Genomic DNA, 15646 nt, shown 5'->3' with positions numbered 1-15646 from the left:
TACATATTCTACCGTTTACGCTTAGGCTCGTAGTGATGAATCCATGTCTCCTCACCAGCAATGATTCTTTTTGAGAAATTTTCATCTTCCTTAGAGTATCGGCCCAAATATTGTTTGCAGATGTTCAAAAGCTTCTGTTTGTGCGGACAATTTTTGACTCCCCATCGTGTGTCCTTACTATCACTTTCTCACCACCTCTCATTCTCACTCCTCCACTGTATTTCTGTACCCCCTTTATCCTGTGCATCACTTATGGAGAGGGCAGAGGTCAAACCAATGTGTTGATTCAAAGCTTGTACCCAGGACACTCTGCATTAGAGCAGTAACTAATGCAAAAAAAAAATAAAAATATTTATTTAGTTTATTTTCTGGTAGCAATTTTTTAACTGTAGACTACAATCTGTTTAATTATTGCATAATCTCATATATATATATATTAGGGATGTGCAGGCTCGGATAGGTTCGAGTTTGCACGTTGAGTTCGGATTTTTCCCTCCAAAAAAACGGAACTCAGAAAGAGGCAAAACGTCATCATTTCTGGACTTTTGTCCAGGAATGATGATGTTCGTCCTTGCAAGATGACGTTTTGCCTCTTTCTGAGTTCCGTTTTTTTGGAGGGAAAAATCCGAACTCAACGTGCAAACTCGAACCTATCCGAGCCTGCACATCCCTAATATATATATATATATATATATATATATATATATATATATATATATATATTAAAAGCATACCGGCGGCACTCAGCTTACAATAATGTCAGGGAGGCAGGGTAAGTACTTACACTGCCTCCGTGGCATTATTGTTAGCCAAGTGCCGCCGTTATGCTTTTGTATATGTATAAAAATCTGGTAAAACTATTTGGTAATGTCACTGTCACAGAAACTATTTCTACTCTACCATGTTGTTGGTAACAAAAGAGATTTATGCCTTTATATGAACCTTAAGTTGATTGCACATAGCGTGCCCTAAATAACCGCAAAGTCAGATAATGATCCATATTTGGACATTGTTTTTTTGTTCTTACAGTGACATCTTTGACGCCATGTTTTCTGTGACCTACATTGCCGGAGAGACTGTGATACAGCAGGGTAAGAGGGTGTTCCATCAGAGGGCATATGGCAGACTAGCTCTGATATAACTGGGCAAGAAGCGAGGGCTCTATTAGAGGTGTTATACCGCAGGGTAAGAAGTGGAGGCTCTGGAAGAGGTGTTATACCGCAGGGTAAGAAGTGGAGGCTCTGGAAGAGGTGTAATATCGCAAGGTAAGAAGCGGGGGCTCTGGCAGAGGGGTTATATCGCAAGGTAAGAAGCGGGGCCTCTGGAAAATGAATAGTACCGCAGAAGTGGGGGCTCAGAGAGGTGTTATACAGCTGGGTAAAAAGTGGTTGCTCTGACAGAGGGGTTATACTTCCAAAAAAGCCTAAGAATTGTACTATAAAAAATACAGTATAGTTCTTTAATATGAGATGGCAGACATTAGGTCATTCGGGACATAATATGTAAAATTATAAAAACATTTATTTACACATAATATGTTTTTGGCGAACGGGCCAAAACTCTCAGATGCTGCAAGTTTTAAGGAAAAACTCCAAATCTGATAAAAAAATTTTTTAAAAAGTAACTATTTAAGCTTGCATAAACCATCAATACAAGGAAGGTACAATTTCCAGCAAAATCCTATAAATATCAATATCAAAATTATTTTATGTCCCATTTTAGGGATCGAACTCCTGACCCTAAACTTGTAAGTTTACCGCCTTAGCCACTACTCCTATGTCATTGAATAGTGATTTTTGAGGCACAACAAGTTTTTTTTGTTACTAATAGTGGTTCTGGAAGATCTTTGTAAAGGATATAAGACGATATCAAATTCTGTAATAGGAGATCCCAAATTGCCATTAGTAGTCCGACTTTTTGTGTGTCAAATGGGTTCCAAAGTAATATCTCCAAATTCCTTTACTGTATATATAACACAACAGCTACAATGCTTAAAGGAAGGTTCTATTAATGCAATAGTACTAACCGTTCTGGTCACTAGGACTTACCTGGGTGAATCACCCATAGAACGTATCCAAATCACGCTATTGGTTGACAGGTGCCCCTTACAAGGCAATATTCCGCTGTGTATGGAACCTGCAGCATCTCAGGCTCAGAACTCCATGTGTCTGCACGCTGGATGACACTGACCGCTGTAATCTCCAATAGGAAGTTTCAAAGTAGCGCTGGAAAGATGTAACTCTCCAAAGGAATATGCATCAAAAATGGGGGTTCTCTGATGCTTTTTGGCCCAATATTTGGCTAAAAATATCTATCTGGCAGAGGGGTAATACTGCAGGGTATTAAGTGGGAGTTCTGGCAGTGGAATGACGCTGCATGGTTGACACTGTTACCCTGATTCGGAATTTTACGCAATAGATGTAACTTGCGATTTTACGCACATGTTCTGTAGCTGAGCATACACCACTTTCTGCATGTGCTTTATAGCTGAGCATACACCACTTTCTGCATGTGCTTTGTAGCTGAGCATACACAACTATCTGCATGTGCTTTATAGCTGAGCATACACAACTATCTGCATGTGCTTTATAGCTGAGCATACACCACTTTCTGCATGTGCTTTGTAGCTGAGCATACACAACTATCTGCATGTGCTTTATAGCTGAGCATACACAACTATCTGCATGTGCTTTATAGCTGAGCATACACCACTATCTGCATGTGCTTTATAGCTGAGCATACACCACTTTCTGCATGTGCTTTATAGCTGAGCATACACAACTATCTGCATGTGCTTTATAGCTGAGCATACACAACTTTCTGCATGTGCTTTATAGCTGAGCATACACAACTTTCTCCTTCATCCACTAGGGGACACTGGAGCTTCATGACAGTGGGGTATAGACGGTGGGTTGAGTTGAGCCTGGCACTTTAAAAATCTACAAGTGTGACTGGCTCCTCCCCCTCTATGCCCCATCAGCCCCAGTTTTTAGAATGTGCCCGAGTAGAGCCGGTGCACAGGGGCTGTCTCCAGCCCTTAAATTAGATAAAAATTGTAAAAGAAAAACAAAGCAAGAGGACAGGCAGACTGTTGGCTGTGACAGTCTGCCTGCATCGTGGGAGCCGCCAGAGAGGGGACCACACGGCTACTGCAGCCTGTGTCTGGTCACCCTATGGAGGGGAGGCTGCTTTAGGCAGTTAGGAGTCATCAGACTCAGCGGGGCCCGCCACAGCTAACACTGGCTTGTGTCCGGGTCCCCGCTCTCCCCTCACTGCCCAGCGCTCTGGCCGCAGCAGCCCGGTAAGTAGCACACCTCTCCCGACTAGCAGGAGAGGTGTAAATAATATGCTGGGTCTGAAACAGCGCGCGGCTGTCAGTGCCACGCTGGTGTGCGATAGAACACCGGCGCTGGCGGTTAGGTAGGCGCGCTCACAGCGGTCCTGCCTCTGCGTGCCGGTGCTTGTGTAAAAGGCACCGGCACGTTTATCACTGGCGGCGGTCGTGCCGCTGGCCCCCGCTGTCAGTGCGGGGACACATGAGGACGTCCCCACTGTATAAGTGTATGCCGCGCGCATACAATAGCGGCGGCCATTAGGAGGAGGAGCTTATAGGTTCCTCCTCCTCTTCCATGGGCTAGTTTGGCGCGCTCTGAACGGGAGTGGCGCCTCAGAGAGAGGAGCTTCTACATTCCCTGAAGGCACCGAGCGGAGGGGGAGAGGAGAAATCTGACAGCTTCTACAGGGGGTCTGTAGTTACAGAAGGTGGTTTTAACTACCTTCTGGTCCTATTGACTGCTCCTCCCTTATATGCCTGTCTGCCCCTGTTACTGAGTTGCACTATTCTTGAAATTCTGCTCCTCCTATAATGCCTTGCCTGCATTTTGAGTAGCATTATTATTGAAATTCTGCTCCTCCCTTATTGCTCTGTCTGCTTCCATACTTGAGTAGCATTATTATTGTAATTCTGCTTCTCCCTATACTCCTTCTGCATTCCTGAGTTGTATGTGGTGCCTGTCTGTGAGTACATGATGACATCCAGGACAGAAAAAACTGCATCACAAAAGCTGTTTGCCTGCACTAAGTGCAGGAAGAAATTTACCCATGCTCGCTCCGAAGGGTCTTCCCTGTGCGAGACGTGTGAAGCAGACAGTGCTAACACGCAGTCTGTCACTCCCTCCTTCATAAATAGTTTGGCAGGGGTCATGGCGGACCTTTCTTCTGAATTAGCCGCTTCCCGTAGGGAACGGGAGGCTGCCAGAGATCTACCTGGCACATCTCACCCTTCTTTTCTAGCAGAACCAGCGTGGGCTCAGAATTTAGTCCGCTCGGTGAATAGCCTTGCTCAAGCGATGGGTTCTGCGTCTAAAGCTCCTGAAGCTACGGTAAGTCGCTCATCTAAGAAGAGGGCTCTTCCGGCGGTTCTCCAGTCGGATGAGGATTCGGCAGCGGATCACTCGTCTCAGGAGGAAGGGGAGATGCTGGACGAATCAGACGTGGAGACTTACTCACAAGAACCTGAGGCATTGCAAGGTATTGACGCACTCATTCTAGCGGTAAGGGAAGTTCTTAAGATTTCTGGCCAGGAAGCTCCAGAATCGTTAGAAGACTCCTTATTTGCCAGGTCACAGAAGATTGCCGTCACATTCCCTGTTTCTCTCCAGTTGGACGAACAGATGGCGGCAGCCTGGCAGAATCCGGACCGTAAATTCCAGATTCCTAAGCGCTTTTTCTCTCTTTACCCATTTCCTATGGAAAATAGGAAGAGGTGGGAGACCCCGCCAGCTGTGGATTCTTCGGTTTCTCGGTTGTCAAAGAAGACCACGTTACCTGTTCCAGGAGCTACTACATTGAAGGAAACCACTTTGAAATCCATTTATACGGCCGCGGGTGCACTTCTCCGGCCGGCCTTGGTAGGATCTTGGGGCAACAAGGCTGTGGAAAAGTGGGCGGAACAATTGACTGAGGGTCTTAGATCCAACACTCCGCGGGCAGATCTGATTACCTTGGCAGAACATATTCAGGAGTCTGCTGTATACTTAGGAGACGCCTCCAGAGATATCGGCCAGGTAGGCGCTAGGATTTCTGCTTCGGCGGTCTCTGCTCGCCGGGCACTTTGGCTTCGTGCCTGGCAAGCGGATGCGGAGTCAAAAAGAGCAGTGGAAGCTCTTCCTTTCACAGGCGATATTTTATTTGGTCCAGAGCTGGACAAATGGATCTCGCTGGCCACTGGAGGTAAGAGTACTTTTCTACCTTCATCAGCACCTCCTCCGCGTCGCTCGTTTAGGGGACCTTCCTTTCGTTCCTTTCGAGCATCTGCAAGATTTCAGGGACGATCGCGAGGTTCGTCTTCAGCAGGGCGAGGAGGCCGTGCTAGAGGACGTCAAGCAAATATTGCCCGCCGTCCAGATCCCAAGCCAGCAGACAAGCCTGCGTGACGGGCTCCCATCCCATCTCGGAAATCCGAAGGTGGGGCCCGCCTCCAGCGTTTCTCGGAGGTTTGGAGACGGACTTCTCCAGACACTTGGGTTCGAAATCTAGTATCTCAAGGATACAAGATCGAGTTCGCTTTCACTCCTCCTGGGCGTTATTTTACAACAGGTTTGCCCGTCGATCCCTTGAAGCAACTAATTTTGCGTCAAGCGATCGAGAAACTTTTGCTGGCCGAGGTCCTTGTGGCGGTTCCCACTGCACAAAGACAACAAGGGTTTTACTCAAACCTTTTTGTGGTTCCGAAATCAGATGGGTCAGCCAGACCCATTCTGAATCTGAAATCCTTGAACCAGTATCTTTCATTTCCCAGGTTCAAGATGGAGTCTCTCCATTCTGTCATTGCGGGACTAGAGGCAGAAGAGTTTCTGGTGTCGGTAGATATCAAGGACGCCTATCTGCATGTCCCAATTTGGGTTCCTCACCAGGCTTTCCTCAGATTTGCCATCAGGGAAGCTCATTTCCAGTTTCAGGCCCTGCCATTCGGTCTCTCGTCAGCTCCTAGGGTATTCACCAAAGTGATGGCCGTCATGGTGTCTCACTTGCGCTCTCGGGGGGTGACGATAGTTCCGTACCTAGACGATTTACTCATCAAGGCTCCGACGGCAGAAGTCCTTTTACACCAAGTGTCCCTTACACATCAGATTCTCATTCAACATGGATGGATTGTGAACTTCCAGAAGTCTCAGTTGATGCCGTCCCAGAGACTTTAGTTCCTAGGAATGATTCTAGACACTGTTCTGCTTCGTATATTCTTGCCAAGGGACAAGGCCATAGCCATACAGGAGCTGGTTCGTCTGGTGCTCAGAGCCAGGAAAGTATCTGTGCATCTTTGCATCCGTCTCCTGGGAAAAATGGTGGCTTCCTTCGAGGCCATCCAATTCAGCAGATTTCACTCCAGAATATTTCAACTGGATCTTCTGTCTCAGTGGTCCGGGTCCCACCTACAGATGCATCGGCTGGTGCGTCTGTCTCCCCGGACCCGCATATCCTTGCTCTGGTGGCTTCGGACGGAGCATCTGTTAGCGGGTCGGCGCTTCGGAATTTGGAATTGGACCTTGGTCACCACGGACGCCAGCCTCCGCGGATGGGGAGCGGTGGTTCTGGACAATCACTTCCAGGGGCTTTGGTCGCAGCAGGAGTCCCTCTTACCAATCAATGTTCTCGAACTGCGGGCAGTCTACAGAGCTTTGATACGGGCTGCTCCTCTGTTATGAGGACTTCCGGTTCGGATACAATCCGAAGGAGGAACCCTCAGTCGGATGGCAATGAGAGAAGCCAGTCACATCCTTCTGTGGGCAGAAAGACACGTAGAGGTCATTTCCGCAGTGTTTATTCCGGGAGTCGACAACTGGGAAGCGGACTAGCTCAGTCGTCAGGATCTTCATCCCGGGGAGTGGTCCCTTCATCCCGAGGTCTTTCATCAACTGGTTTGCAGATGGGGGAAACCACAGATAGACCTGATGGCATCTCGGATAAATCATCAACTACCCCTTTACTGCTCCAGGACCATGGATCCGGCAGCGGTGGGAGCGGATGCTTTACTGATCCCTTGGCCGTACAGCCTTGTGTACCTGTTCCCACCGTTTCCGCTCCTCCCTCGGATTCTCAAGCGGATCAAACGAGAGTTGTCCACCGTCATCCTAGTGGCTCCGGATTGGCCTCGTCGGGTTTGGTACTCCGATCTATTATTCCTTCTGGCAGACGAACCTTGGCCTCTTCCGCTACGATCGGACCTTCTACAACAGGGTCCATGTGTGTACCCGGATTTACGGCGGCTTCGTTTAACGGCGTGGCTATTGAGACCGCCATCCTAAGAAGCCATGGAGTTCCTTGGTCGGTCATTCCTACCATGCTTAGGGCTTGAAAACCGGTAACAACAGTGCATTATCATCGCATTTGGAGAGCTTATATCTCCTGGTGTGAAGGTCGTGGATCCTCCACTTCCTCTTTTAATTTACCACGTCTTCTTCTTTTTCTTCAAAAAGGCCTCGATGCGGGGTTACGCTTGGGATTGCTTAAAGTGCAGATTTCTGCTCTTTCTATTTTTTTCCAGCGTCGCCTAGCTCTGATTCCGGAGGTTCAGACCTTTTTTCAAGGGGTACTTAGAATTCAGCCCCCCTTTGTGCCACCCACGGCTCCTTGGGACCTGAATCTTGTTTTATCTTTTCTTCAGTCATCCACCTTTGAGCCTTTGCAGGAGGTGGAATTGAAGTATTTGACTTGGAAGCTGATCCTTTTATTGGCCCTGGCTTCGGCCAGACGTGTGTCTGAACTTGGAGCCTTGTCCTGCCGTTCCCCTTGATTTTTCACGAAGATCGGGCGGAACTTCGTACCCGGCCTTCCTTTTTGCCCAAGGTGGTCTCGGGTTTTCATCTGAATCAGCCGATTGTAGTGCCAGCGTTGTCGGACTCTTCTGGGGATTCTCACTCCTTGGATGTGGTTCGGGCACTTCACATTTATGTGTCCCGTACTGAGGGGCTACGTAAATCAGAGGCTCTGTTCATCCTTTATGATGCTAATCGGCGTGGCTGGCCTGCGTCTAAACAGACTTTGGCCAGGTGGATTCGTCTGACTATTCGTCAGGCATATGTTGCTTCTGCTCGACCACCGCCGGTATCCATTTCTGTGCATTCTACGCGCTCTGTGGGTACTTCTTGGGCGGCACGTAGAGGTGTCTCGGCTTCACAGCTTTGTAGGGCAGCGACGTGGTCTTCAGTTCATACTTTTGTACGTTTCTACAGATTTGACACTTTTGCGGCTTCTGCTTCAAATTTTGATCGTAGTGTCTTGCAGGGCGTTCAGCACTCTTCCCCCCCCAGGAGGGTAGCTTTGGGACGTCCCCACTGTCATGAAGCTCCAGTGTCCCCTAGTGGCTGAAGGAGAAAACAGGATTTTGGTACTTACCGTTAAATCCATTTCTCCGATTCCACAGGGGACACTGGACGCCCACCCAGTGCTTCTTGCCTGTTCTCAGTTGCTTGTTCTGCTTCAGTTCTGTTGCAGTTTGGTCTGTTTTCGTTGTGTGACTGTTTATCACTGCAGCCTGCTGTGTTCTTGCAGTGTGTCAGTATGTTGGATTGTTTCTTTTCCTGTTCTCCTTCTCTGTTCTTCAGTCTGTTCTCCGTCTCCTCTCGGGCTCAGTTCTTTAAAACTGGGGCTGATGGGGCATAGAGGTGGAGGAGCCAGTCACACTTGTAGATTTTTAAAGTGCCAGGCTCAACTCAACCCACCGTCTATACCCCACTGTCATGAAGCTCCAGTGTCCCCTGTGGAATCGGAGAAATGGATTTAATGGTAAGTACCAAAATCCTGTTTTCTGCATGTGCTCTGTAGCTGAGCATACACCACTTTCTGCATGTGCTCTGTAGCTGAGCATACACCACTTTGAGCAACTGTGAGTCATTCAGACTTGTAGGCATCTCAGCCACATCTCCACTTGCATCATTGTGGGTGTAATTAGGCAGCAACTAGCCGTTCACACATAGGCCAAGTGTTCTGTGGGCAATTAAGCAGAATTACAGGCTATTCAGAGCTGAGGACTCGCAAAGATCAGTCTGGTCTCGGGTGTAGAACCGGTGCAAATGTGCTGGTTGTGATGACTACTTTCACAAGCATTTGGATAGGGGCAGTGTGGCCGTGTCCAGCTCTGTATACTGGCAAGGATCCGCATTTATTTCTGCAATGTGACTGACTTGCGTGCATCTCTAAACTAGATTCAGAAGAAGGCAAGGCATGACAGTCAGCTTGTTCCCTGTTGGTTTCACTTTTCTATGTTAACGCTTTTGTTTCTCCATCCTTCTATGTTGGCCTCTTGCAGGAGATGAAGGAGATAATTTTTATGTTGTTGACCAAGGTGAAATGGATGTAAGTATGTGTAATTGTATTTGGTCATTAAGGGTGTGCACAGCATGATCACCTAGCGCCATACAGCACAAATCAATATGATTAACATGAGAGATTCTAGTGTAGAAATATGCTGTATACTAAATTACTTGTTTTTCAAATGATGCATAAAATTCACATCAAACTTTGTAAGCATGCATTTAGTAATTGTGTTTAGTAATTGATCTCATTCACTCTCTTTCCTTGTGTTTGACAGTTGTATATCTATGTGCAGGTCTCTGTTTTATTGGGAGGTGACTAGACCTATTATTCACTATTTTTATGACTTTAACTGTAATTTACGGAAATATTTTAAGACTTTATCTTCACTACACTGCCAAAAATATATGGCTACCGCTAAGTGTGTTTTTACATAAGATAAAGCATACAGCCACGCAATCTCTATGGTCAAACATTATCAGTAAAATGGGTCATACTGAAGAGCTCAGTGACTTTCAGTGTTCACTGTCATAGGATGCCACCTTTATAACAAGACAGTTGGGAAAATGTCTGTCCTACTACGATACTTTAAGTGTTGTAAAGTGAAGCAGCAACAGCTTAGCCGTACAGCGGTAGGCCGTACAAGCTCACCTAACTGGACCGCCGAGTGCTGAAGTGTATGAAAAGTGTCTGCCCTTGGTTGCAGTTCTCACTGTTAAGTTCAAAACTGCCAGTGGAAGCTGCTCCAGTACAAGAACAGTTTGTCAGGAGCTTCATGGATTGGGTGTTCATGGCCAAATGGCTACACACAAGCCTCAGATCTCAAATACAAACCGGGGCTGGTGATGTGAAGCACACTGCCATTGGACAAATCTGGGTTAGGCAGGAAATCGCTTCCTGCCTAAAAGACTGGCTGCGGTGAATGGCATATATTAAAAGTCTGACTACTAGACGGGTTTCATCATCGAAAACTAGTGTCCGTCCACGCCAATTCTTTTGCGGCTAAATGAATGTGAATCTATGCAACCATTTTCCAAACTCTAGTTGAAAGCCTTCTCAGAAGAGTAAAGGCTGTTATAGCATCAAAGGAGGTCCCAACCCCATATTAGTGCCCACGACTTTCTGCTATGGACCATGACATTTGTTGATATTTGTTCTATTCAAACCAAACAAATATATCTGAGTTTATTTTTAACGTGTTCGTTTTCCTGCAATGCAAGGTAAAAATTCTTGCTCTTGTGAATTGCCTGAGATGCATGAGAGATCCTACAAATGTTTCTTTTTCCAGGTGTATGTCAGCAATGAGTGGATGACCAGTATCGGGGAGGGCGGCAGCTTTGGAGAACTGGCTTTGATTTATGGAACTCCTAGAGCCGCCACAGTTAAAGCTAAAACCAATGTTAAGTTGTGGGGAATCGACAGAGATAGTTACAGGCGAATCCTTATGGTATGTCTGCCTACATTTTAGTTATCTGCATTATGGTAATAACTCGCACATCATCTGTATATTAATTAATGTTTTCATTCCAGGGGAGTACCTTGCGGAAACGAAAGATGTATGAGGAATTTCTGAGCAAAGTGTCTATTCTAGGTGAGTTATTAGATCCTCAGCTTGTCCCTGTGTGAACGAGAGGTGTTTTTTTTCCCATATCTTACGTTAGGTAGCACATTCACAATTGGGGGGAAAAGCCCTGGTTCCGAGATTTTGAATTGTAAATATAAAAATAAGCAGCTTTTCTGCAGGCAATAAACGGGTCTTTGGGTTTTAGTTCTGTGTCCTAATATGTAGCTTTTCAGAGTAATGAGCCCAAGGTCATTATCCATTAATCAGTAGTCCATGTGCGGAGTGGAGTAGCCAAGTTGAGACCTACAGTATGCTATGCTTGCCAAGAATCCTCTTCTTTATACCTGATGTACATTTCTATATACGTAGTCTCAGACGTACATATATCTTTGTTTACTGTAGTACTCTGTGTAGAGCAGTGTTTCTCAAACTCAGGGCCTGATTCAGACCCGCTCGTAAGCGTCCGCACGCTCGCTCTGAGCGATGGTCGCACAACTGCGCATGCGTATGGTTCGCAATGCCCGTGCGCAACCCAGTCATTGCGGTTGGAAATCGTGCGCTCGTAAAACACAGAGGGGCTGCTATTTTGAGTGACAGAATGTGCCGTTTGTGGGTGGTAACAGGGGAAGGTGCTTGAAAACGGGGGAGTGGTTGTGCGAACGCAGGCGTGCCCAACGGTCAAAACGGCGTTTAATGGGAGTGCATAATTAGCAAAGGAGCGTCATCGATCACGTCAGTTGGTTGTCTTTTAGCCTGAACTGCTCGCAGTGATTACGGGAAGTAATTCCTACCTCAAGCGCTGCGAGCAGTTCAGATGCCGTTCGATGTTCCCGATTAATCTAATAAAAACAGGAGATGACGTGATTTGCGAACGGCAAAGGGGCGTCTTGAAAAAATAGCGAGCGCATTTAGCGGACGCTCGCACAGACATAGAGTCGTCTTCATACCGCAAAGAGCGAGCGCTCAATTTAAATATCTGGCCCCTTTTTGAGAGCGAGCATCCAGGTCTGAATCAGGACCTCAGTCCAGAGCATGTTTTCCAGATTATCTAGCTCAGGCCTGGCCAACCTGTGGCTCTCCAGCTGCTGTGAAACTACAAGTTCCAGCAGGCCTGCCACAATTTTGCTATTGGGGACTGCTAAAATGGTGGCAGGGCATGCTGGGACTTGTAGCTTCACTAGAGAGTCACAGGTTGGCCAGGCCTGAACTAGTTGGAGCACAGGTATGTTCAATTATTAACACAATATGTCTACAGGTGGTACTATTTATTCCTGAGGATACCTTGAAAATACATACTGTTAGGGTTCCATGAGGACGCAATCTTATGCTGGGCATACACTATGCAATTATCTGCCAGATATCTGTCCAATCTGGCTAGTTGGAATGAAAATCTGGTAATGTATAGGAGCAAATAACATTAGAAATTTGCTCCCAAACACTAGAAAACGGACCAGATTTTCCTTCCCACCAGACAGATTTGACAGATATCTGACAGATAATTGTAGAGTGTATGCCCAGCATTAGAAATGATGTAGAGTAATAGTTTTTTCAATAGTTTGCACCATTACATTTTCTCATCCCACCAAACCATGTCTACAACCTGACATGATTTGTACATTGCTCTTTAAATACTCTGCCATATCCTCTCCATCAGCTGATACTAATAAGAACAGTAGTTGTTATTTACCTTTTATAAACCTTTATTTCTCGTACGTCCATTGTGGGACTCTGGACTGGGCAGCTTGACCACTGTAAGGAAATCTTCCCTGTAGAACTCCTTGTTGGGAGCATGGCTTGGAGTTGATTTTTAGACTTCTCTTCTGCTTGACCACTGTGCAAGCATCATCACTCAGTTTTAGACCATTTATGTGAAGATTCTGACCTTCCTTCTCAGGAGGAATGTGAGGTTCCTGATGATTTGGACATGGAGTAATCTTTGTCTTTCTGTGAGGATTCCTCTAAAAAAGGAACGATGACCTTGTGAGGGCTGTGCATCATATCTTCGATGTTCAGGTCTTCTCTCCTGAAATTTGTTTGTTAAAGAGAAAAAAAAAAATATTTACTTTTTTTTTTTTTTTTTTCCCCTGCTTTCTTCCTTTCTCTAAATGAGTTGCTAGGCAAAACGTAGACCAAGCAATAAAGAAAAAAAAAAGGAAAAATGGGAATCTCCACGAACAATGTATGCTCCAGTAGCACAGTTGTCAAGGAGCACATTATTTCTCTTGCTTAATGCTGCCTTGCACGAAGACTTCTAGGATTGAATATGCAGTGACATTTTAAAGTCTATTTTAGTTGCTGTTGTGGCATGGATAAACAAAGTATAAGTGGTCAGAATAGCTTATTTTATGGCAATTCAAGTTCAGAATTAATGATTTTTTTAGTTGATCATATACGGGAGGCATCCAAGTAACTTGAGGATGACCTTCGCGTGCCCAGTTTATCACTGTCCGTTGTTTTAGTGTGACAGACACTTAGGGACAAGGTATGGGGAAGTTAACCCAGAATCACAAAAGTACACTGGACTCCACTCCGTATGCACATAATGTGCCTGTTCGACCTGAGCTGGATTAAATTAATAGTCAGGCCACAGGGTGTAAAGAGCTATTCTCCCTGTTGCTCCAAAGTAAAAGGTCCTAGGTTTTGTTCTGTTTGGGAAAAGCAGTAGGGGCAATACACTGCTCCTTGTGGAGGACCTAAAAAAGGAATACGGACTTGGTAATGTAAAAGGCAAGCCACTACATCTTTAAAGAACCAAATCCGCATGACGGGCATTAGTCTTTTCAGGAACCAGTAGCTTGCTTTCTATTCACATATGTTGGTGAGGAATAATAGATTGGGACTACATTTTTTCCATCTGCTGATGTCACGTGCTAGACACGTACTTATTCGTAATGTTTTTCCTGCTGACATGACAAAAACACTCTTCTGGAGGCCATTCAATATTTAGGGGTATGTTTACTAAAGTGAGAGTTTTTAGAAGTGGAGATGTTGCCCATAGCAACCAATCAGATTCTCCTTAACATTTAACTAGCACCTTCTAGAAAATGATAGCTAGAATCTGATTCGTTGCTATGGGCAACATCTCCACTTCTAAAAAATCACTTTAGTAAATTTACCCCTTAGTCTCTTTGGGAGTGGTCATTCCAGCCTAAAGGTGCGTACACACATAACGATTATTTGAACGATTTAACTATAATGACGTCGTTATCGTTATATCGTTTATAAAATTGTTCATCTTTTTAAAGTGAACGATATTCTTTTATGCGCCTTCACGTTTGTAGTTTGTAGTTCATCGTCCATTCTGACTGCCCAATAAACGATTTTCGTTCAGAAAATCGTTCATGTTGTACAGAATGAACAATGGCCCTCATTCAGAGCCGTACGCTCTGAGCAGAGCGCACGCTCTGCATGAGGGCCGGGCTCCTTTTTCATGGAGCGTCCTCCTGGACGCTCGTATAGCTGTGGGTCACCACCCACAGGCTATACGAGCGTGCATTTTGATGGCCGCGATGGTCGTGACCATCGCGACCATCGAAATTGCGAGCCGGAGCCTGCGGTTGAGGTTTTCAACCGCAAGCTCCGGAGTGATTTTGGCTCTATCAGAGCCAAAATCACTCCCACTGACATCACTAGTGATGTCAGTGGGCCGGCTTCTGACGGGAGGCGTTCCCGTGGGAACGCCCCCGTCAGGGAGGCACGCCCCCGGCACGCCCACCAAAGGGGGCGTGCTGTCAATCAACATTGACAGCACGCCCCCTTTGATCGGACACAACGAGCGAAGGAAAGTCCTTCGCTCGTCGTGTCTGGCGCATGCGCACGACGGAGCTCCCTCCGTCGTGCGCATGCTCAGTGCAGACCATCGACCCACTTGCGAGCGTACAGCCGCTCGCGAGTGGGTCTGAATCAGGCCCAATGTCCATTCACTGTATGCATGATTAAAAAATCGTTCATAGTTCATGAAAATCGTTCATTAATTTAGTAACCAACGATTTTTATAAACCGATTTTCGTTCACTTTTTCAAGAGAAAAACTGAACGAAAATCGTTCACTAAAATCGTCGGTTACTAACATCGTTATGTGTGTATGCAGCTTTAGATAAGCAGTAAAGTTTGTGATTCTATTCAAACCTTCTTTAGTCCCATAACCAAGCAGAACTTTCCGACCAACTTTGAACTTGAAAGACCCCAACTTCCGTCTCTGTGTTGACAGATTCATGAATGGTATGGAGAAGAACATGTTCCTGATGTCCATGGACTTGAAAGACACATACTTACATGTTCCAGTCTGGGAGGGGTCATCTGTTATTCTGTAATCATAAATGTTGACATATGAAATGTCTGGGAGTTCAGGTTAGGCTTACCTTGGGCAGACAATGTCGACGTCCTGACTGTTGTCTTAATATGCCAAACTTCTCAGGGTAAGCAATATTGGCTCCTCTGAGAGCTATAAATGTGACAGTCAAAACAGGATCTTCGACTCGACTCCAGGCCTATATGCAGATGATGGCCCATACCTCTGAGTATCAACCATCCAGGCTGGTTCATTCCTAGTTGATGGTTTTTATAGGACTCTTTCCCGCTTTATATAGCAGACCATATTCTTCCAGAAATACCAGATTCTCTAATTGCACAGCCTAAAAGGTCCCTGTTGAGTCTCAAATGGATGTCTGTTCTTTTAGACTTGAAATTCCTAGGAAAGATGGTCTCACACTGTAAGACACAATTCCTCTTGAGTGAGTTTCACATAGAACTAATATAGTAATGAAATAAA

General features: G+C 45.8%; 1 protein-coding gene across 2 annotated transcripts in view; it reads left to right on the top strand.

Annotated features, from left to right (window-relative positions):
- Nucleotides 1–15646, top strand: part of PRKAR1A (protein kinase cAMP-dependent type I regulatory subunit alpha) — a 50899-nt gene that overhangs the window by 16565 nt on the left and 18688 nt on the right. For both annotated transcript variants that reach the window (XM_088482632.1, XM_088482631.1), the window contains exons 5-8: nt 1030–1091; nt 9308–9354; nt 10601–10759; nt 10843–10903. In XM_088482632.1, the coding sequence (XP_088338758.1) occupies nt 1030–1091; nt 9308–9354; nt 10601–10759; nt 10843–10903 (329 nt within the window). The remainder of the gene's footprint in view (nt 1–1029; nt 1092–9307; nt 9355–10600; nt 10760–10842; nt 10904–15646) is intronic.

This window comes from Taudactylus pleione, unplaced genomic scaffold (genome assembly GCF_031769625.1).
Source record: "Taudactylus pleione unplaced genomic scaffold, aTauple2 ptg000290l, whole genome shotgun sequence".
NCBI classification, from domain to species: domain Eukaryota; kingdom Metazoa; phylum Chordata; class Amphibia; order Anura; family Myobatrachidae; genus Taudactylus; species Taudactylus pleione.
Note: the sequence above shows the minus strand (reverse complement) of the source record. Positions and strands in the feature narration are given on the sequence as shown.